Genomic DNA, 23811 nt, shown 5'->3' on the forward strand with positions numbered 1-23811 from the left:
GAGCAGAAAGAAAAAGCAGAGCATTCAGTTATTTTTCAGGTAATTTCATTTTTTTTTGAAATAATAATATATTTCAGATTTCATAGATTTTTCTCCTTGCAACAAGTATGGTAGTTGCTTGTGTCTCAGAATATCTTTTTCAATAGAAAAAGTAAAAATGCCATAGAAGGCCTAGGCGCCTAGGCCAGCCCACACAATCCCCTCTAGCTAACAGTATTGCAGACCTGTGTTGCTGTAGAGTGACCAGCTTGCTGCAGTGGGTGTGTTCCAGCCCCAGTTCCGTGTTAGGAACATATCCCCTCTGGAGCTGGCATCAGGAGCAGGCAGAACCTTCTCCGGACCCCCGGCCTCTGCCGCTGCTGAAGGTTCCCCAGGGCTGGTCGGAGGCGAGGATCCCGTGAGGGCTTTCCGGTGGGTGGGGGGCCTGCAGGAGTGCAGTGGAGGGACCTCTGCCCCCGGCACAGCTCTCACGCTCAAGCCCTGCCCCCTGAGAGCCACACTTGCCTCAGCCGCGAGGGACTCCGGGGTGTTTGGAAGAAAACCTCTGTGTCGTTTCCTCCTTTCCGTGTGTAAGTGATGATTGTGTGTGTCACCTTCCCTGTCTAGCTATGATTCTGGCGGGAAAAGCCTACTACGATGGAGTGGCCAAGATTGGTGAGATTGCCACCGGGTCCCCTGTGTCGACAGAGCTGGGTGAGCTGACCGTCCGTTACATATAAACCCAACTTGAGCGCGGTTCCGGAGCCTTCCTCCTGTGAGCCCTGATGAGAACATACGAAGTGGCCCAAATCCAGAATGCAAAAGAGGGCTAGCCCAGCACTCCGGTTTGTTCACCTCTGCAGTGATTGACTCCTCCGCGGTCTGTCCAAAGTGGAGGCTTAGTTAAGGGCAGGCCACTAGGAACTGGGCTTCTGCCTCTGAGGTTTGGGCCCTAGTTCCCTGCTGATCCCTGAAGCGTGAAGCCGGGGGAGCCTTGACCCACATTTCTAACTGAAGGGGATGTGCACGCAGCCTCCGGCCTCTGGCAGAGCGTTTCCTGTGACTCACCTTGCAGAGTCCAGCCCCTTTACCTTCTGCTCTTGGCCGTCGCTGTTTCCACAGTCACTCTCGGTTGTGATTTTTCCGGTTTTGCTGGTATGAATCGATCCCCTGTGCACACGCGGAGGGCGAGGGCAGCCGCACCCTCGGCAGCACCAAGGCTTCTGTTTACAGAGCCGGTTCGCTGTACCATCTCCGAAGCGGGGAAAGGTGGATTTTTTTTTTTTTTTTAATAGCCCCGCACATAACCATCATTTTAATAACTTGTTAAATATGTTTTACTTGACAGAGGGTAACATTTCAGAGTTTAAAATGTTTGTCAGAATTTGAAAGGTTCAGAAAACCAGAGGAAAGGATTGGTAAAGTGTGTGTTTAAAGAGAGGTGTGTTCCTCTCCAATTAAAAAGTGGAAAGGGAAGCAGAGGGGCAAAGGAGCACATGTTTAAGGTTCAAATAATTCACACCATTCGTATGTTAAGTGTCTTGAGGGTTTTCAGGATTGCTTGGAAAACTCCTAACTGACCCATAAAAGCCAAGGAACAAATTCAAGGTGTGATGATGGTTCTGGGGTTGGGGGCTGGGCTGCTGCGCTTGCAGTGGATCTGGGCGCTCGTTAACATTCTCTGACAGCTTTTGTCCCGGAAGAGTTCATAGTCTTGAAACCTGTAGGCAAAAGCTAAGCCTGAAGTGATGCTGGGTGATGAATAAGTCACTACTGCGATACTGAATAGAATCAGTTACGTGTAGAAAATTTTCAAAGCCCTGACTTGTATTCTGTTGTTCTGGCAAGGTCTGAACTATAGTAACTCTGTCCAAAGTGGATCAATTTAATAAAATACACACTGTGTTATGTAGACAGAAGCAGATAGTAAAATTTAGGACATTTGAGGGCTGATTGGGGTGATTATAGGGTTCCAAAAATAGAACTAAATTAAAAAGAAACATCCTATTTGTGTCAGGCATCGGGGGAAAAAAACTATGACCCTTACGTTAACACATATGGCGCTTTGACTCACCGTCATTCAGTTTGCCTTTTTACTGTTTTATGGTTCTTGCCACTGTTTAAATAAGACTTCTGTTCCACACCTTATTTGATTCAGCTGTGAGTTTATAATGTTGAATCAGCTGTTTCCACAGCAACCATGTTGTTATAAACACGAGCTTAAAATTTCGGTTTCAATAAGGAAAATATGTTGCAATGGTGCAGTTTCTTTCATGTGTTTGTATTTCATTCAGAGGGAATGGAAATTACTTGCTGCCATTTTTTTTTCAAGTTGTCCTTTTGCTTATATTCACTCTATCATGTAGTTAATTTCCTACTCACTTGCAGCCATTCCATGATAAAGTGCAATCCTAGTAGGAGTTGCTTTTGGAGGCCTAACATTTACTTCTTTTGATTTGCTTAGTTTTTTATTTTGTTGTTAAAGAGAGACCTAAAGTTGATTGTACCTTTCTTGTTTCTCAAGAAGATTTTCTGATCTAGTTACTGACTTTTTGGTATCGGTCTTCATACTTTATTATGAAACTTATGTTATAAATTCCATTTGTTAAAAACTGAAGGGGTATTACATATGTGAAGATTATGAATCATTTCAAAATTTTCATTCCTGAAGAGTATTATCTCTGAAGTCTTTCTTTTCCCACGCCCCACCCCCCGCAAAAAAAAATCCTATAGTTATACAATTTTCCGTTTAAAATTTTTGCTTTGGGAGGAAAATACCCTCTGAGTAAAAATATTTACTTAATTCATAGAAATTTGTAGTGAGGATTCAACTTGGAAAACTTGGCCAAATACATTATTAATGTAAATCAGGGTGGCAAAGCTAAGCATTTCAGTCTCTTCTCACTTTAGAGGAAAGAAGAGGTGTGTGGGGGGGGGCTGTTGATTGGCCTTTTACTTTTCGTCTTCTGGGTCGGCCTCTGTTAGTAGCACAGAGCTGCAGCAGTACCATTTCTGACTTGTAGCTATGGGTGTTTTCATTTTGATATCCCTCTTTCGGCATCAGCTCACCCAGTGCTGTGTGAATCATTTAAGATGCTTTTGCCCACAAGTAACAAAACACCCAACTAACAGTGGTGTAAACAATAAGGATGTTTATTATCCCACATAAGAAGGCCAGGAACGAGGGGTTCTTGGTTAATCATTACTAAGGACTCTGGGACTTTCTCTCTTTCTTCTCATCCTAAAACCCAGCTCCTCATGGTACCAAGATGGCTGCCCTGCCATTGCTAGTCTCAGGTATCACATCCTCCCTCTTCCCACTATGTCCAAAAGCAGGAAGGAGCACCCTTTACAGAGGAGGAAACCTTTTCCCAGGAGCCCCAGCACACACCCTCTTGTTCCCTCTGGCCTGATTTGGATCACACGCCCATGACCCAGCAGCAACAGAGGTTTCCCAGGCATGGTTGGCCAAGGGATACATCGAGGGGGAGAGGGCACAGCTGTTAGGAGGACACCCGATGGTGCCACCAGTCAGGCAGCTCTGGTTATCAAAGGTCTTGTTTCAACGGCTTTCAGTAAAAGGAAAGAACTTACACACATGTTACTGCTTTAGCTGTGCCGTGGGCTGCAAAGTGCTGCTGAGTTTTGCTTGTGTCTCTGATTGGGATAGTGTTTTTCTCCCACATGGGTTGTGTGGTTTTACTATCATGTGTGTACTTCACACTCTATTTATGATTGTTGTTTCTCCAGTAGACCACAGCCATCCTTCCCAGTCTATTCCTATTTGGGAAGTGGGACTCCCAAGCACAGAAGATGAATTAGGGATGTGGGGTAGTTTTTGTTTTTCTGTCCTTTTGCTTTTCTTCTCAAGCCTTTGGGTATCTTTTCATCACGAACTCTTGGGGCATCTTCCCTGCCTCCGTTTCTCTCTCCTTTCTTTCCTCCTCTCATCTTCCTCTCTGCCGACGTACCTGCACGGTCTCACAGCCTCTTTCATCACTGCCATGTTTCTTTCCAGCGTTTTTTTCCGGTGAGTTTGTGCCTAAGAGCCAACATTGAGTGCTTGCTCTCCTCGGGCACAGGACCCAGTGCCCGACAGGGCCTTTAGTTCAGCATCTCATTTAGTCCTCAGGGCCGTCCTGCACAGAGCTGGGTGCAGGCACTTCCGCTGTCTCCGTTTTCCACATAAGACCCAGAGGTGAAGTGTGTGCCTGGGTCACACAGTAGCAGGTGGTCCGACTTGAGGATCTGAGCTCTTCACCTCTGCACTTACTGCACTTCACTGAGGCGAAGGGAAAGGAAAGAGGCAGCCAATCACGGGTTGCTGAAGAGGAAGAAAGCGGGAACCCCACGACGGGGACCTTTTCAAGAAGGAGATGAGAGGGAATCGTTGGTGTCAGAGCAGCCGAAGACTGGGGAGGGGCTGGCAGGTGTGGTGATTGGAGCTCACTGGCCCCCTCGGAAATGGTGGCTTCACTAGGGTCCTGACCATAAACACCAGGTGTTACAGGGTTGAGGAAGATGGAACTAACAGAAGTTTTACTTACATATGTATGCCTTCTTACACGTATTGCTTGACTTTTGTACAGCTGTGCTTCACATAGAAACTCAGGTCTCATTGAGTGCGTGCTGTGTGCCGGGTCCTTCGTGTGTTGCCTCATCTCATCCTCAGGAGCCTTGTGGATAGATGTTTCCTCCGAGGTCTGCGGGGCGGATGCTCACCCACCCCGCATTTCCCTGGGGAGGCTGGTAGACCATAAGGGTAAACTTGGCAGTCAGAGCCTTCTGCGTGGCGGTGAGATAACCTCCATGGGCAACCACATTGGGTCCTGTGTCCTTAGCCATGTGCTCTGCGGCCAAGCAAGGCAGAGCAAGGGCTGTGGAGGCCGTGACCTCCGCGAGAGGATGGTAGGCGGCATTGGTGCTGCTTGGGAACGATCCTGTGACCCAGGACGGGGAGGCCAGGCCAGATCTTATTTTCCCCTGAGACTGCCCAACACCTGAGAGATGCTCAGGAAAGCTTGTGTTGTTACAGTGCCGCTGTCAACTTACACCACCCTGGGCAACACGTCACCTTATGAGTGGTTGGCAGGACTAAGGGAGAGGCCAGCAACACGTTCTGGGTGTTTGAAGATGAAATGAGATAATGTGCCTTGTGTTTTCTAAAGTTTCACAGACCAGAAAGATGCCTCTCTGTTGCCGCTTCATATGTTCACAAGTATTTGAGAACTCAAAAATCAGTACCAATTTTTTTCATTGACATTATTCTCTTCCATAAAGTAGGTGATGTGTTTGTAAGAATATACGTTTTTGTTTGATTATTCAAGAACAAATTATTTCAGTTCTCTCCATTGTATCTTCATTTTCTATTTCATTAATCTCTACTCTTACCCTTGTTTTCTTCCTTGTACTATCTTTGGGATTATTCTGCTGTTCTTTTTCTAAATTCTGAAATGATACATTTAACTCTTCAAATTCTTCAATTTTAAATACAGGTAGGACCACAAAGATGACCATACAAGTTAAAACCATGCAAAGCCATCTTAATAATCAATGGGGAAAATTATGATTGTCCTGTGACCTTTAAAAATGTTTGTCAGAAACATTAAAAACTCACTTTTAGTTATAAATGTGTAAGGAAATGGAAAAAATAAAACTGATATTTATTTAGTACACAGTACTTTAAAGCATTAGAAACACTGATAGTTAAAGCATTTTTATTTATTTGTAAAAAACTTGAGTCGTTTCAACAACTCTTGTCGCCTTCTTGTATAATTTAAGATACAATATGCTTTTGCAAATTGTCATGCTCCTTTCTAAGCTTGGATCAGCTTCCGGCATTTTATCCTCGGTGATTTCAGTGTTGTGAGACAGCCTTGAGAGTTCTTTTAATGTGAAGTTTTTTTGGCTGGTATCACTTTCTCTGAAACACCTTCATCCTTTTCACCACAACCGCTTTCCTCAATTATGTTGATGATTCTGGGCTTCACTCCATTCTTGTGGCTGTACATCCAGGGGCTCTCAAACAGTAGCAGTGTTGACGTTCCCACAGGCAGGTATTTCTTCTGTAACTCCAGTTACAGTCATTGTTACCACTTTTAATGTCTTTGCTGCACTTCCTCTTTCAATTATTCATATTTGTAACACATCACATGGGTTTGTCACTGGGAAACAGGGAGGCAACACACCTACACACTTTGCTGTCTGTGTGCTCTATTTGCAGTCCTTGCAGCAACACCACACTGTCTTAATTACTGTAACTTTATGATAAATCTTGATATCTAGTAGGAGATAACAAGTAAAGTAAGTAGATCTTATTCGAGATTGTCTTAGCTATTATAGGACTTCCGCATCTACATGTTCTTTAGAATCAGCTTGTCAATTCTCACTAAAAAAAAAAAGTATCGAATTTTTGACTATAGATTGAATCTATAGATGAATTTAGGGAGAACTGACTCAATCTTCTAATCCATGAAGATGGTACATCCTTTTAATTACTTGGGACTTCTTTAATTTCTGTTAGCACTATTTTGTAATTTTCATTGTAGAAGTCTTGCACATTTTTATACATGCATTTTTAGATACTTATGACATTTTTGTCCTATTGTAAATGTCATTTTAAATTTTTTATTTTCTACTTTTTTTATTCTGTTGAGATTTCAATTTGTCATTCTTTTTCATTACTATAAATTCTATTTAGTTCTTTTGAAATCTGTGAATTAATTTTTATCATTTTAATAATAGCTCTATTGAGATCTGATTAACATATAGTACAATTGCCCCATTTAAAGTGTATAGTTCAGTGGTTTTTAGTATAGTCACAAAGTTTTAAATTATCACCACAGTCAACTTTAGAATATTTTCCTCACTCCAAAAAGAAATCACATACCCATTAGCAGTCACCTCCCATTCACCCCCAACTCCAGTCGTATTTAACCATTAATATATTTTGTCTCCTATGGAGTTGGTTTTGCTGGACTTTTCACATAAATAGAATCATACAATATGTGATCTTTTGTCACTGGTTTCTTTCACTTAGCACAATGATTTCAGGGGTCATTCACATTGTAACATATAGCAGTACTTCCTTTCTTTTTATGGATGATAATATCCTATTGTATAGATATACCACGTTTTGTTTATCTGTTTTATCAGTTGATATTTAGGTTGCTTCTACCTTTTAGCTATTAAAACATACTGCTGCTATGAACATTTGTGTACAAATTTTGTGTATACATATGTTTTTCTGTCTCTTGGGTATACACTTAGGAGTGGCATTGCTGGCTCATATGTTAACTCTAAATTTAACCCTTTGAGGAACTGCCAGAGTGTTTTTCAAAGTGAATGCACCATTTTATATTCCCACCAGTAATGTATGAGGGTTCCAACTTCTTTAAGTCCTTGCCAACACTTGTTATTGTCTGTCTTTTTTATTATAGCCATCCTAGTGAGTGTGAGGTACTACCTCATTTGAGTTTTGATTTACGTTTCCCTAGTGGCTAATGTTGAGTATCTTTTCATGTTCTTACTGGTCATTGCATATCATCTTTGGAGAAATGTCTATTCAGATCTTTTGCCCATTTTTACTTGGGTTATTTGTCTTTTTATTATTGAGTTTGCCAATCAACTTTTAATAAAGTTTTGTTTTTCTGTTTTGATTCTTTTTATTATCAGTGCAGTTTGAAGTTCTTTTTTTTAAATTTATTTATTTATTTATTGGCTGCATTGGGTCTTCGTTGCCGTGCGTGGGCTTTCTCTAGTTGCGGCGAGTAGGGGCTACTCTTTGTTGTGGTGTGCGGGCTTCTCATTGCAGTGGCTTCTCTTTGTTGCAGAGCACAGGCTGTAGGCACGCAGGCTGCAGTAGTAGCAGCATGTGGGCTCAGTAGTTGTGGCTCGCGGGCTCTAGAGCGCAGGCTTAGTAGTTGTGGCACGCAGGCTTAGTTGCTCCGTGTCATGTGGGATCTTGCAGGTCCAGGGCTCGAACCCGTGTCCCCTGCATTGGCAGGCATTCTTAACCAATGCGCCACCAGGGAAGTCCCAGTTTGAAGTTCTTGACAGTCTAATTCTGCTGATGCTTTATTGTGCCTCTTGATTCTCATTCATGTGGAAACATTTCTGTATGGGTTTTATTGTCATCTCATGTTCTCTTCCATGTTGGGGTCACCTATGGAGGTGTAAAAGTTTTGCTATTGGAAGTCACCAAGAAATGAAAAGTAGAAATGCCAAGCAATGGTGGAGCTTCTCTCATTTAAATATGTTTAGTTCTTAGAAAATAAAAATAGTTGATGGAATATGATTTACCATTTGATAAAATTCTTGTAAAATATTTAGAATGTGCAAATGAAATGCTCCTTTATTTTCTGTTGTATCCATACTAACAAAGGTATTCTGCCAGTTTTGCAGGGAAAGTGACTCAGACTTTATGGAAAATATCTTTAAATGTCTAAAATTTGTAAGCTATTCTAATTATCTAAAACTTAAATAATGGCAGGTTTTAATTTTCTATAAATAGGCTAGATACACATCCTTCTCCCAAGAGTCATTCCTAATGGTTTTCTCTTGAAAATAAAAGGTCCTTTATGAATAGAGTCTGTTCTCCTATTATAGAGAATATTGAGGAAATGTGTCATTGCTTTTTCTCAACTATAATTGAAAGTAATAGAAAAATTCTAATGATTCAAGAGAAATGCCAAATTTTAGTCATTTTTATGCTAAATGCTGAACCACTAGAAGATTACAGTAAGAATTAGCATATATTTTGAAGTTGCCTTCAAATTCGCTTTGTTAAAGCATCACCTTTTATCAGTTGTGCCTTAACCAAGCAAACAAGAACCAAGGGGCTGGCCAGCACCGATTTGAAACTAAAATTTTATTGGGACACGGCCGTGCCCACTTGTTCATGTGTTGTCTGCAGCTACAGTGGCAGAGCTTAGCGGTTGCAACAGAGGAGACCTGAACTGTTTACAACCCGGCCCCTTGCAGGCCCTTACTTGACAGCAGAAGGCCTTTAAGGTCATCCAGTTGCTTAAGTCAGTCAGGACAGAGCCATCGTGTGAGGGATTTGATATCCTTTTCTCCAAAGAAAAAGCAGCTCCTTACCATCTGCGGTCTAAGTGCTTGGGTTTAAGACTATACTTTCGGGATCATTCCTGTAGTCTGTTACTAAGTGCTTGGGTTTAACACACATTAACAGCATGATCCCAATAACCACAGCGTGTAAGCAGCTCTGGGGTGAAACTGCCTTGCCCTGTTGGGAGGAACAAACGAACAGACAAATGCAAAGCCAAAGACCAGAGCTCTGTAGTCAGGATTTGGCAGGTAAAATATTTTAATCCACTGTGTTTGTTAAATAGGAAGTCATATGAATAATAATTCATGTGAGTCAGGTCGTCAGGGTGTGTACCTGTAGCCATGCACATAAATCCTTATCACAGGTACACAGTTCAACTCAAGGAACAGTGCTTATTTAAAAGAGGAAACTGAAATTTGTCTAAAGCTTCCAGTTTTGTCCCTAAATCAAATGACATTTATTTTTTAAGACTTAGGAAATATGGAAATGGCGGAAAGGGAAAACAGAAATGGTCAGGGGAAAATATTTTGGCAAAATATTCAAAAGAAACTTTGAACCAGTTTTTTCATCTTTAAACCATAGAAAAATAAAGCTTGTTCTCACTTATTTCTGAAGGAATAACAGGGGACTTTCTTCAGGGAGTTGACAAATTTCCTGTGAGGTATGAGAACCTCAGCATTACATAAATTTAGACTATGTTATTATGTTCCAATTCAGCCAGCTATTACATTATGTATGTATGTATGTATGTATGGCTGCATTGGGTCTTCATTGCGGCGCCTGGGCTTTCTTTAGTTGCATCGAGCGGGGGCTACTCTTCCTTGCGGTGCGTCGGCTTCTCATTGCGATGGCTTCTCCTGTTGCAGAGCATGGGCTCTAGGTGCGTGGGCTTCAGTAGTTGCAGCACATGGGCTCAGTAGTTGTTGCACGCAGGCTCTAGAGCACAGGCTCAGTAATTGTGGCACACGGGCTTAGCTGCTCCGTGGCATGTGGGTTCTTCTAGGACCAGGGCTCGAACCCGTGTCCCCTGCATTGGCAGGTGGATTCTTAACCACTGCGCCACCAGTGAAGCCCACATTATTTTGAATCATCTGTTAAATTGTTTGGGCCAGTTTCTTAAATTGATCACAAAACAGAAGATTTTATCTCCTCACCATCAGGGAACCTAGAAAATCATAGGTTTTCTTTTGTTATTGATAGAATGTTTATTGGTCATGCAATTTAAAAAAATATATTTATTACAGTTTTGTCTTGTTGACATTCAAAATCCAACCTGACAGTCTAGGGTCTTAAAAATAAGAGCAGAAAAAAATACCTGAAATATTTTTTTTAAATGTTATTCATTCAGAGAAATATCATAAATAGATTCCTAAGGTCTAGATAAAATAAAAGAATTCATGCCAGAGTCAATGAGAGAGCTAAGCTGAGTCAAAGCAGTTGTTATTGACCAAAACCATTTATCTTTTAGTTGCAGGTGAGGCTCACTTTAAAGAGATTAAAATCCTTTTTGCAAAAAAAGGAAACAGTTAATAGGGAATTTATTTTATTTGCTTAACATTGTACCTGATGTATGCATATTAACTCCAGTACTCATCGTGATAGCTCTCTGAAGTGGGTACTATTATTATTATTATTTTCATTTTACAGATGAGGAAACTGGGGTTCAAAGAGAGTTAAATAACTTGCCAAAGTCACCCAACTGGTTAACGGCTGGTTAATTTGAGCCCAGGTAACCTGCCAGCTGTGTGGCCTATTACACTGATTTAATTTTCTACACGTCGAAAAGATGGACTTTTTCTGATGTGATTTATTTTATGGCAGTCAGATTGTCCTGTCCATTATAGTTCAGCAGATAAAAGATTGTGTTAAATAGTGAACCATAATATAGTCTGAAACTGATTGATCATGTGAGTATGATTCTGTATTTTGTGTTTTCATCAGCTTTAATCAAGAGTTTGTATTTTGTATTAGGAGCATTTATTCCATGACCATTTATTCCAACTTTGCAAATGACTTGCCATTTCAATCTTCAGGTGGCACCTCTTTGGGAGCAAAAAAAGATCTAACTGTAGAGAAAGATAGGCTTATAATTTATAAATGTATAATTTATAACAGCTATATGAGCACATACCATATAAGTCCATATATCATCTAGGCATATTGGTATAAGTATATATAAATTTCTAAAACTGTGAGAGGATGTTCTGTGTTGTAAATTGTACCTCTCTATAGAAGTTATTATAAGAAAAGCATTCCTTCTCCCAGCTTTGAGGTAACCATATGTGCAGATGATATATCATAATTAGTAAAAACTACAAGTATAAAAGCTAAGATGTCAAATCGAGATCAGTCATTTTAACATTTAATGCTTCCTGACGGCATGATGGGCACATCCTGAATGTCAGTCTGAAATGTCATTGCCTATTTTTCAATGCACTTCACGATACTTGCCCGTTCTCTTAAATCTCTGAATTTTGAAGTGTGTGAAGGGAAAATTATCTTGTTTAAACCCAGTTTTCACAGTTACTTAAATTGGTCTTTTTCTCCTCAAAGGATATCATGTGTCCTGTCAACTCCGGATGGGGAGAGGGTAGGACTCCTTATTCTCAGGCTCTCAGCCGTGGCCAAAGAACAGTGGTCAGAGGGCCGCAGCAACTGTCCAGGTCTCCACGAGGCAGGGGCCTGGGGGCTCTGCCTCGTGACCGCCTCTGTCGTCATTCACGAGGGCTACCCGCATCCTCTCACAAATGCCCGCGGTGTCTTACTCTATTCATGGCGCTATGCTGGACCTGAAATCAGGAGTCAAACAAAAACACAAAGGTCTAACACACAAGTAGGGGAAGGGACTTCACAGCAAGAAAGAGTGGCTCTGGTCAGAGGCACCAGACACAGCAAAGGGTATGGCCCCTGCAGGAGGTTGAGGGGGGAGGACAGCGAAGTTAAAGGGAGAGGGACACGGCGGAGACAGGCGTAGTTAGAATCATGGTGCGGGTGAGGCCTGCCTTGACCCTGCTGGCCACATGTTCCCAAGCACGCGGGCATGCTGCGGAGGAGAGTGACAGCCTCGGGGTTGGGGGGGGGGGGTGTGTGATAGATTCCTTGTTAGCGCACATGGGGTTCTGAATGTTTTTGGTCTTCAGCCACTTGGAAGTAAATGCACTTCCTCAGGTACTCTTTCCTGGTCTGGATGCCTTAACAAGATTATTAAAAGTAAGGATGCCAGTGTAAATCAGCTATCCCTCAATTGAAGGAAAAAAAAAAAAAAAGTAAGGATGACAAGGAGCACATGAAAAGATGGTCAACACCATTAGCCATTAGGGATTTGCACATCATAACCACAGTGAGATACCACTTCACACCGCACAGCAGCTGTAATTAAAGAGACGATGGCATGTGTTGGCAGAGATGTAGAGAAATGGGAACCCTTGTGCATTGCCGGTGGGAATGTAAAATGGAGCAGCTGCATTGGAAAAGAGTCTGTCAGTTCCTCAAAATACAGTTTACCTTATGACCCGGCAATTCCATTCCTTAGATGTCTCCTCAAGAGAAATGAAACATATGCCCATACAAAATCTTAGCATTATTCCCAGCAGGCACAAGGTGGAAACAACCCAAATGTCCAGCAACTGATGAATTGATAAACAAAATGTAGTATATCCATACTGTAGGGTGTTATTCCGTCATAAAGAATGAGGTACTGATGCATGCTACAACATGGATGAACCTTGAAAACGTGCCAAGTGACAGAAGCCAGATTAAAAGGCCACATATTGTAAGATTCCATTCATACAAAAGTTCTAGAGCAAATTCATAAGAGACAAAAAGCAGATTGGTGGTTGCCGGGGGCTGGGGAGAGGGGAGAATGGGGAATAACTACTTGATGGGTACAGGGTTTCCTTTTCAGGTAGTGAAATGTTTTTGAACTGGATAGTGTTGATGGTTGTACAACATTGTGAATGTACTAAATGTCACTATTGGTAAATTTAGGTTATGTGTATTCTACCACCAAAAACCCCAAGTATGCCACTTCTGAGAAGTCCCCAATATATGGGATATCCTAATTAATTCATACTAAAAACAATATAATAGACATTGTAATGATTCAAGAGGCTAGTGGTACCCATTTCCCAGCCCCTGTGAAGGGTTTTAGTTGGCCCCGCCCGACTCAGAATGAATTACACAGTAAATGAATTTTGAGGTGCACACTTCCAGTTGTAAAATACGTAAGTCATTGGGATGTAATGTACAGCATGATGACTATAGTCGATAATATTGTAGTGCATATTTGAAAGTTGCCAAGAGAGTATAACTTAAAAATTCTCATCACACACACACAAAATGTTTTGGTAACGTATGGTAACAGGTGGTAACGACTTCTTGTGGTGAATGTTTTGCAGTGTATACAGACATTGAATCATTTTGTATACCTGAAACTAATACAATATGATATGTTAATTATACCTCAATATAAAAAAACTTTAATGAATTTTCTTGGCGTTAATGGAAATACAAAATTCAAGAGTCTCATGTAATTCTCACAGCAGTCCTCTGAGGAAGGAGATATCATTCCCATTTTATAAACAAGAAAACGAAAACTTAGGTTAAATAACTTGTCTAACTTCACACAAGTAGTTAGGAATGAAGCTGGGGTTTAAATTCCAGTTGGTTGATTCCATGGCGAGTGCAGGGTTTCCCACAGACTCCGAGTTTAAGCTTTAAGGCCTCTCAGTTTCACGACATCTTTTAAAACCTGTACTTAATTTTGAATTTGTGATTTTGTACTCCTTAAAGAGGACCCTACAAAAGTTGGGTTTCTACACAGGGAACAAATTACAAAAGTAGTCTTTAAAATCTGGAAGACAGGGTGTGCAACAGAAGGGTGTAGTCGCTTGTGTATTGTTCCTGAAATCCAGTGGGAGGAAGTGACAGGAAGCCGGCATTTGGGTCAGTATAGAAAATGGCCTTGGGACAAGTCCTCCTGTAAAACCTGCAAAGGAGCTATGAAGAGCTGTGCTTGCAGCAATGTCTCGAGAAGGATTCTGAGGCTGGGGGAGGTATCCTGATGGTCCTTTAGCAGTGTCTGCTCTAGGGAGGTTCCAGAGGGGGAGATGGCAGCAGTCACAACAAATGTGCCACCACTGCCCCGCTCAGTGAAATGTTCAGTGAGAAGTAAGCTCTAGGATGAGCTTAGAAATGTTTTTTGATGGACTAAATGAGTGTATCAGATAAGGGTGTTGGGCTCTTGCATTCTAACTCTATGAATCAGGTTTTTCTAGGCTTTCTTGAAACCATGACTGTCATTTACAGCATTAATAAACTTGGTCCCCACCTTCAGGGTATCTACAGCTTAGTAAGGGAGATTATGAAAATATATACATACATAGCTTTAATACAGGACCCAGTGCAAGAGTAAAAGGTACAAAGGCTATACAGGACTTCATGGGAGGAGGCGATCACACCCACACGCAGGTGGAGGAGGCAGAGGCAGACTGAGTCAGGGGATGCTGTAATCCTGAGTAGGAAGGGGGTGGTTTCTGGTGGAGGGGACAGGGGATATTTCAGTTTGCCTGGGATTCAGGGCTCATGGAGGGGATCGTGAGTGTAGGTTAGAATTGGAGCCTTATTACTTTGAGTGATAGGCTACAGATTCTGTGTTTGTATGTCTCATTTCAAATTGAAGTAAGAGTTAGTATTATTAGGACTAAAAGGTTTTGCATTATTAAAAGCTGACTAATATTTTAGGAGCATGAGTTCAAAGATAAAAATTATGAGATGACTAAAAAGGCAAATTAAATGGCACGCTCTTTACAACTAAAAACTGGACTCTTAGTGTCCAGAATAAGTCTATTCCTGTAACTCTTGAGTGCAGTGAAGCTGATATGTGTATATGTCTCGGGTATTTATAACTCAAAGCCATAGCTGATAGCAGCTTCCATTTTTATAACAGTAGAAACTTGTGACTTTTTTCTCTCCATATATATATATGATTAAATGCTTTAATATTATCTCACTTTTATTCTCTACTCAATCCTGCCCAACTTTCCACTTCATATTAATATTTTAAAACAACTTATGAATCCTCTAGGAAGTTTAGAACTTGTTTTATAATGAGTATTAAAATACACTTCAAGTTTTTAAAAAATTAATACTTTTACTGAAAAATGAACCTAAGAAACAGTTTCTATCCTTATTATTTTAAAATGTCTGTTTTAAAATAATTAAAACCCGTGGCTATATAAACTATCTTGGGCACTGCTTTTTTTTTTTAATCAAAGTATAGTTGATTTATAATGTTGCATTAGTTTGTGGTGTACAGCAAAGTGATTCAGTCATATATATATATATATATATATATATATATATATATATATTCTTTTTCAGATTCTTTTCCATTATAGTTTATTACAAAATATTGAATATAGTTCCCTGTGCTATATACAGTAGTACCTATATTTTATATATAGTAGTTTGTATCTGCTAATCCCAGACTACTAATTTATCCCTCTCCCTGCTTTCCCCTTTGGTAATCATAAATTTGTTTTCTATGTCTGTAGTCTTATTTCTGTTTTGTAAATAAATTCATTTGTATCATTTTTTTAGATTCTATATATAAGTGATATCGTATGATATTTGTCTTTGTCTGACTTACTTCACTTAGTATGATAATCTCTAGGTTCATCCGTGTTGCTGCAAATGGCATTGTTTCATTCCTTTTTTTTTTATGGTGGAGTAATATTCCATTGTATATATTGATATATGCCACATCTTCTTTATCCATTCATCTGTCGATGGACACTTAGGTTGTTTCCATGTCTTGGCTATTGTAAAGAGTGCTACTCTGAACATTGAGGGAGCACTGCTTTTTTAACTTAACATTCCACACGTATTTCTTTGAATTCATAAGTAATCCATTTACTCATCATTTTGATGGCTGCCTACACTTCACTTCTTTAAATTGTCCTCTCTTGGCACCGAGGTGGAGTCCCAGCGCTGGGGAGGAGAGTGAGCATTGTGGTAGCGGGACGAGTGCAGGGTTTGTTCTTCTTTGCTCTTGTGAAAAATTGTCCTTTAACTACAAAGTCCTTCTGTGGTTTTCTGAAAAGCACATAAAACCAAATATTCAGTAATCAGGGGATCACAGTAGTGTTTCTTCCCTCATTTGCATAGCAGTATGCTCAATTCAGTGAGTGTCTGCTAGGCGGTGTTCTGATCACTTAGGGATAAGTCAGTACGTTCAAGTCCCTGCTCTCGGGAACTTGTGTTCTAGTGGGTGGTAAACAGGTCTATTTGCCAGGCAGTAATGAGGCGAGGGGCCACTGATGGAGGAAAGCGGTGGGCGCAGCTGGTTTGGGTGGGGCGTCAGGGACATGCAGTCAGGAGGGAGAGCGGATGTCCCAGGAGACCGTTCCGTGGAGGCCGGCAAGTGCAGCGTTCCTGAGGCCTGGTGAGCTTGGGTCCCAGTTGGGAAGCCGGTCGGTTGAGGTGCAGTTAAAGATGGGGAGAGGGAGGGGATGAGGGCTGGAGGTGGGCTGCACGGGTGGGACCAGGCCCTGTGGGGCCTTGTGGGTCATGGTAAGAACGTTGCCTTTTGGCCTGAGGTGAGGGTGACGAGCTTCTGAAGGTTTTGAACTCTGGAGGGGCAAGGTTCTTCCCGGCTCTGCTCAAAGAATAGGCTGTAGAAGGGTGGGAGCAGGGACACGGGTTGGGAGGCTGTTGTCCCAGTGCAGGTAGCCAGAACGCTGGGTCGGCCTGGGATCGAAGGGAGAGGCAGTGGGTTTTGCTGTACATTGGCCGCCAGCTGTGAGGGGGTGTGGTGGATGAAGAGTCAGGGTTTGTTCGTAGATGTCTTAGGTTTGGGCTGCCTGTTAGACCAAGCGGAAATGTTGAGGCAGCAGCTGGAAACGTGGGTCCGGAGTTCATTGTGCCTGTAGCTTTTTATCCCTGTGGGCAAGACGGGCCCTCTTTCGCTCGCGCAAGGTGCCCTGTGGCTTCCCTCAGTCACAAAGAAACCAACAATTATAAGCATCACAGCGAGTCAGATGCTTCACCTCTGTGTTCTCATTTGATTCTCGCCAGGTCGTATCGGGGGCTGTTTGTTTACATGTCCATCATACAGATGAACCAGGGATGCAGGGACCAGCCCTCCCCACCCCACATAAAGCCTCACAGCCGCAGGAACGTGCCAGTCGGGCTGGCAGCCCAGCCCTGTTCTGAGCGCTCTTCCCCAGTGTAGCTGTGCTGCAGGCTGTGGGGTTCCCTGCCGTTTGCAGTGGATCGCCATCTCTTTATGCCTCCCTAGTTCCTTTCCTAAAGCATTTTTTTAGTTTGTTTCAAAAGTTTAGGTGCATCAGGCAAGGTGGCCATCGACCGCTCTGTTTGACTTGGAGTTAGGGCCTGTGTGTGTGGTGTGTTTGGGCTGTGACAGGTGTGGGGAGGCTGGTTGTCATGGGCTGCCTTGGGGATTCAGTCCTACTACTTTGGTTTTACTTCCTGCACAAACCAAACATTGAGCTGAAATGGCTTCAAGCGGCCAGGCCGGCCCTCACCCAGTGCGTCCGTGCCTCTGTGATACTGCCCCCCCAGAGGTAGCCTGTTCTATCTTCAAACAGCCCTAATAATTAAAGTGTTCTGGTGGATGTTGGGTACACATGCCTGTCCCTGTAATTCACACGTACTGGGCATCATTCTGTCCTAGGGTACCCGGTAGGGAAAATCTAATTCCTTTTGCATATTTGAGTGAGGATGCAAAGTAGTTAAGAGCACAGGCTCGGGGTCGGACATGAGTTCAAATTCCAGCCCCACCACCTTTAGCACTTGTGTAATTTGGGGAAAAATCATCTAACCTCTCGAAGTCTCAGCTTCCCCTTCTGTACCGTGAGGTAATAGAGCTACTTCTTGGGCTGTGATTACTAAATGAGGCCATTTCTGTAAGGCAGCTAGCACCGTGCTTGGCACAAGGCAAGGACTTGACACCTGTAAGCTGCCCGTGAGGATCATACAGTTGTCATCTTCCCGTCTGAAGTGGAAGAAGGTGAGGAATACTTTTGAACTGTGAAAGCACCAAGTTATCCTGTTTGCTCAGTTGTCCCTTCGGAGTAAGAGATATAATAAAATGGATTCTGGATTTTGTGGAATCTCCCTTAAATTCACGTCATAATAGGACTAACCAACATCCACATGGGGAGTATGGTTTTAGATTAATGGCTTTCCATCCAAAAGTTGGGAGCAGTAGTCCACTTTTATTTTGTGTTTTTAAACTTGCCTAATTAGAACTGGTTGCCTTAAAAGAAAACAACAAAAAACCATAGTCTTTTGAAAAATTTCTTCACTTAAAAATTTAAGATGGTTTTACTCAGTAATACTGGACGGAAACTGTCTCTTAGTGCCTCCTCTACCTGTGTTTTGTCCTCATCTTTGTGTTTGGGGGTCCTGTTTTAATTTAAAGAACTTAAAATTTTTTCAGATGTAGCATTTTTCAAGCTTAAATGAAAATGCCTGCAGTTAATTAGTGATTCCATAAGAATAACTGGTTGTCAGCTTCATTCATTATTGATAATGCGCACCTGCTATCATTTTTGTTGGCATCAAAATGGTTGTATTTTAACCTTAATCTACTAATTGATGAAAAAGGAAAATAAATAATTAATGTTAATTTACCTCACTTGATGTAATAACTTATAGAAAACTTTTAATCTTTTCATGCTGTATTTTACATTCACATGTAAAGAAGACAACTGTTTATAATCTGTATATGGATGCAAAATTGATAAATTATTTGTGTGATATAATTGATACACTTGAATAAATTCACATTGTTCTTTTAGCTAAAATAAGAGCAGTACATTAAAATCCAACTTGGGAAATATTTTCATTGCAAATCCTGTACTTTGTTTAACTTGACAGCACTTATGTGTAGCAGGTAGGCTAAATTAGTTTAATTGCTAATCAAAAATGAAGTGGATAATAAACATTCAGTTTGCTTCCTGAATCAATCTAATGACAGAATTATCACCTAAGCCCCGAATCTCCACCCTCCTTGACATAATACTTGGTTATAATTTTCTGAGGGGACATCTCTATTAGGTATTACCTTAGGTATTGAGAAGACTAGATCTCTGATATTGTGGGATTGCATTTGCTCTATACCTAACTGAAAAGACTTGATCTTAAAATATCCAGAAGGTTTTCTAGTGATAGTTCCCATTGAGATTTAAGTCCTGTTGTTAGGATAATAGTAATATTTTATTTTTAAAAGCATTTTTACATAAGCTTAAAGTTAATTCAGTGTGTCAGTCGTATGGGGTTTATTAGTTTCCATTTTTTCTTCAGACCTTATTTAGAAAAAGAAAATGTTTCTTAAAAAAGAAAAAATGTTTTAATGTTTCTTTTTCTAGCTACCTTCTTAATTCACTTTTCTTCTATTGCCAAACTTTCAAAATAAGTAGTTTATACCAGCTTCCTCCCTTCTCCCTCGTCTCTCCCTTCCTCTCCCACTTTTTATCAGGAAGCTGGAAGGAATCAAACACTGAGTGTCTAGCGTGTGTCTTGCTCTTGGCCCATTCCACTTGTTAGGCACTTAATCCTCACAACTCGGGTTGCCAGGTGTCCAGCACTGAACCCACAGAGTCTGGGATTGTAGCTTCTTGCTTGGCAAAATGAAAATTTTATAAACAAATATGTCTCTTGTTTTTTTTAAAAAAATTATCTTGTTTGTGACTCAGAAGCCTCTGAGACTGGACCTCAGTGTTACTAAGTCTTGGTGATAGGAAACAAAAGATGACAGGAACTTGCTCCTGGAGCCCTGAGGGTGGAAACAGCCCCACCTGGAGCCGGCCGGCCGGCTCTGCTGTGGCTGCAGATGGGTGCCCAGCGCTCACAAGTCAGGGGCCAGGCATTTGGGTTCCACACAAGTCACTTTCCCTGTATATTCCTAATCAGTATAGTTATACCGATACAATCAAACACTACAGATGCCACTTCCTGATAGGTCCAGCTTTTGCTGGTTTTCTTCTCCTGCCGCCACTGAACTTCCACGCTTCGCTGCAGTCACCCTTTCATTTGTTTGCTCAGTGTGTTCATTAACAACCAGACTTTTAAGGCCGGTGTGTTCCAGGCAGGCACCGGGGGGCACATAGGTAACGGGATCAGAAGATCAAGTCCTCTTCCATGTGTAACTGCCAGAAACGTTCAGACACTACGTGTGTGTTCCTCCAAGCAGGGTGCTGGTTCCTAATCACTGCAGGTTCCAGATGGCTGCTGTGAATTTATTTTTAATTAATAGACTTTATTTTTTAGAGCAGTTTTAGGTTTATACAAAATTGAATAGATCTCACACAGTTCTCACACACACTCTCTCCCCCACTCACTATTTCCCCTGTTTTTAACATCTTGCATTGGTTACAAATGATGAACCAGTATTGGTACAGTATTATTAACTAAAGACCATAGTTTATGTTGGGGTTCTATGAGGTTGACAAGTGTATAAACAGCCACCCCCCCACCAGTCCTTGGCAGTCACCGATCTTTTTACTGTTTTTATAGTTTTGCCTTCTCCAGAATGTCACTTAGTTGGAATTGTGTACCATGCAGCCTTTTCAGACTGACTTCTTTCACTAAACAACATACGTTTAAATAATAGCTGGTTTCTTTTTAATCCCTGAATAATATCCAGTTGTACAGATGTACCACAGTTTGTTTGTCCACTCATCTGGGTTGTTTCCAGGGTTTGGCAATATAAATAAAGCTGCTGTAGGCATTCATACACTGTACAGGTTTTTCCATAGGTATAATATTTCTAGTCATTTGGTTAAACACCTAGGAGCACAATTGCTAGATCGAATAAGACTGTTTACCTTTGTAAGAAACTGCCAGACTATCTTGAGAAGTGACTGTACCATTTTGCATTCCCACCCGTAATGAACGAGCGTTCCTCTTGCTCCACTTCAGCATTTGGTGTTGTCAGTTTTCTGGATTATAGCCGTTCTGATAGGTGTACGGTGGTGTCTTGTTGTTGTAATTTGCAGCTCCCTAATCGTATGGTGTGGGTCATCTTTTCATATGCTTATTGGCCACCTGGATATCTTGCATTTTAACTGAGTTTGTTTTCTTATGTTTGAGCTTTAAGCAGTCTATATGTATTTTTTTATATGTATTTTGGATACTAGTCCTTTATCAGATACGTGTGCTGCAAATATTTTCTCCCAGTCTGTGGCTTGTCTTTTCATTCTATTAACAGTGTTTTTTGTAGAGCATAAGTTTGTAATTTTAATGAAGTCCAACTTACCAGTTTTTTTCTTTCATAGATCATGCTTTGGGCATTATATCTAAAAACTCATTGCTAAACCAAAGTCATGTGTATTTTCTCTGATGTTATCTTCTAAAAGTTTTATAGTTTTGCATTTTACACTTAGGTATATGCTCCATTTTGAGTTGCTTTTTGTTAAAAGTGTAAGGTCAGTGTCTGGATTCATTTCTCTGCAAGTGGATGTCTAGTTGTTTAGCATCCTTTGTTGAAAGAACTATCCTTTCTCCATTGGCTTTGTCTCCCCTGTTGTCTTTGGGTTTCTTTTGAAAATCCTTCTAAATGGAGTGTCAGTTATAATCCACTGTTATTATCCTGGAGTCCTGTTGATGGGTGATGTGGTGGTAAAGTACTGGAGAGGGAGACCATTCTATAATCTCATGTTTAAATCTCCATTGTTTTGTTTTGTTGGGTATTTTTGGTTTTTACAGTGGGCCACAGTATCTGGGATATGACCTTCGGAAGAGTTTCTTAGCCTTTTTTTCCCTCGCCTTACTTGAGACAGGAAGGCTAGAGGGGCTGCAGGTAGCTAGTTGTCCTTCCCCAGATCAGATAAAGCTGACGAAAAGTGTTTCCCTGGAGGGCTAGCCTTCCTTACACAGAACAGAACAAGAACAGAACAACTCTGGGCAGATTTCAAAATGGTCGTTTTCCCCCTCCCCCTGCCAGAAGCCCCAGAGGAATTTTCTCCATTCCTAACAATAAAAACCTGGTGGCGAGGATGCCTCCTAGAGATAAAACTCATGAAAACGTGAGCCGCCTGTTGTTTTTAGCTCTCAAGCTGGTCCACACTGAGCCTCCAGCAAATCCTCAGCTACCGTTTGGGTTCCTGGCAGCCATGGCTCCAGCATCAGTCTCTGCTCTTGGTAAACTCTGATTTTCCACATCAGCCTGTGAACTTCATTCTCTGATGAATCTAAGAGTTGTTCTTCAGTTTGTTTAGCTTGTTTCTTGTTGTAAGTAAGGGAGTGACGACTTCCAGGCTTTTTACGCGTTGGAGCAGAAACCAGAAGTGCCCTTGCAATTCGTTCTAACCCGCAGTGGTCAGATGTGCCTCTTCTCATCATGGATCAATCCTGATAGATACTGTTTAACTACAGTACTGTAAAGGCTGTGAGGTGGAGGAAAGCAGAGTATATTCTCTAACTGTGTTCTGTTTGATAATAGGAGAGTAACAGTTTTTCCTTTGGGGACCCTGGGAATGGGGGGTGGGGAGGGAGGAGATGAGTTTAGGAGAGGTCGGTGTCTGTTTCTCTCATTCTGTAAGTTTTAAGAGTTATTCCGAAGCATTTTAAACATAGTACAATAAGGCATACTAAAGAATGTATAGGTGTATATGTATAAGGAACAAAAAATAATGAAACACGGTGACTAGTTACAAGTTGACAACCTAGTATGTGGATTTTATTTCTAGAAAACAAGTACTCACCCAGAAAATGGCATGTTGAGGAGTGTGGGCCCCATGCTGTTGGCATATATCATGCATTATTGAACTAATTTGCTACTTCTGTCTGGACGCACACACCTTACCAGCCAGTGTTTCTCTTCAACTCACAGGAAAGTATCACACTCACCCAAGCCTATGAAGTAAGTATTCTAGTTACCACCGTACAGGTGAGATTACCTGGAGAGAGGTTAAGTAACTTCCCAGGTGTGCACAGCTAAGAGGCTTGTCTGGCACCATTGTAACTTCTTGCAGACTCTGACCTTTGCCCAGTCTTCGTGTCCCTTGAGTTCTCTGTGGGGGATGACAGTCCAGAGGACCCCACTTTCTGAAGATGCTTCAGTCTTTTAGCTTTCACAGTACCCCGGCCCTTTCCAGACTCCTTTACCAGCCTTTCGTCTTCTTCATGAGCTCTTCTTGCTAAAGATCTTGTGTTCTATCACTAAGAGATCAGCAGTAGCTGCTGGCCTCTTATTATGAAAAACCAACATCCTTTAGGCAATCTCTTCTAGACTTTTATATAAAAGTAGGTTTTGTTCGTTCTGTATCTAAAAGGGACTCCACTCTGGTGGGGTCGGGGGCAGGAGTGGTGTTTAGGTTTGTGGTTACAACTTTTGTTTGGCTCAGAGGACTTGTTACTTTCAGATCTTTGGCCATTTCTACTATTTTCTAAAATCGAGGTTTTCAGAGGTCTTACTATTAAATAAGTAGAACATTGATATCATTTCTCCTGTCAACAGACCTCTTCATCTCTTCCTTACCTTTGTCAGCTAGCACTGAATGAACCATCAGAGAAGGGTGAAATCATTTTATTCTTCTCCAACAATAAGCAAATAAATTTAATGTTGGCAGTAAAGAACTAGCATGAGATAGCCCTGTATCAGAAACCCTAAAAGGGGATGAATAGTCAGGAACGCAAGATAATAACTCTCAAATGCCAGGTCGTCATGATTAGATTCAGGTTATATTAATGCTATCTGAGGCAATTTGTGCTCAGAGTATCAATTTGGACACACA

At 41.4% G+C, this 23811-nt stretch overlaps 1 protein-coding gene across 1 annotated transcript in view; it reads left to right on the plus strand.

Moving 5' to 3' along the window:
• Positions 1 to 23811, plus strand: part of BAIAP2L1 (BAR/IMD domain containing adaptor protein 2 like 1) — an 86910-nt gene that overhangs the window by 26761 nt on the left and 36338 nt on the right. Inside the window, exon 3 of the mRNA XM_059896635.1 lies at positions 607 to 693. Coding sequence (XP_059752618.1) covers positions 607 to 693 — 87 coding nt within the window. The remainder of the gene's footprint in view (positions 1 to 606; positions 694 to 23811) is intronic.

The sequence above is a fragment of the Balaenoptera ricei genome, chromosome 15 (genome assembly GCF_028023285.1).
Source record: "Balaenoptera ricei isolate mBalRic1 chromosome 15, mBalRic1.hap2, whole genome shotgun sequence".
In the NCBI taxonomy this organism is placed as follows: Eukaryota; Metazoa; Chordata; class Mammalia; order Artiodactyla; family Balaenopteridae; genus Balaenoptera; species Balaenoptera ricei.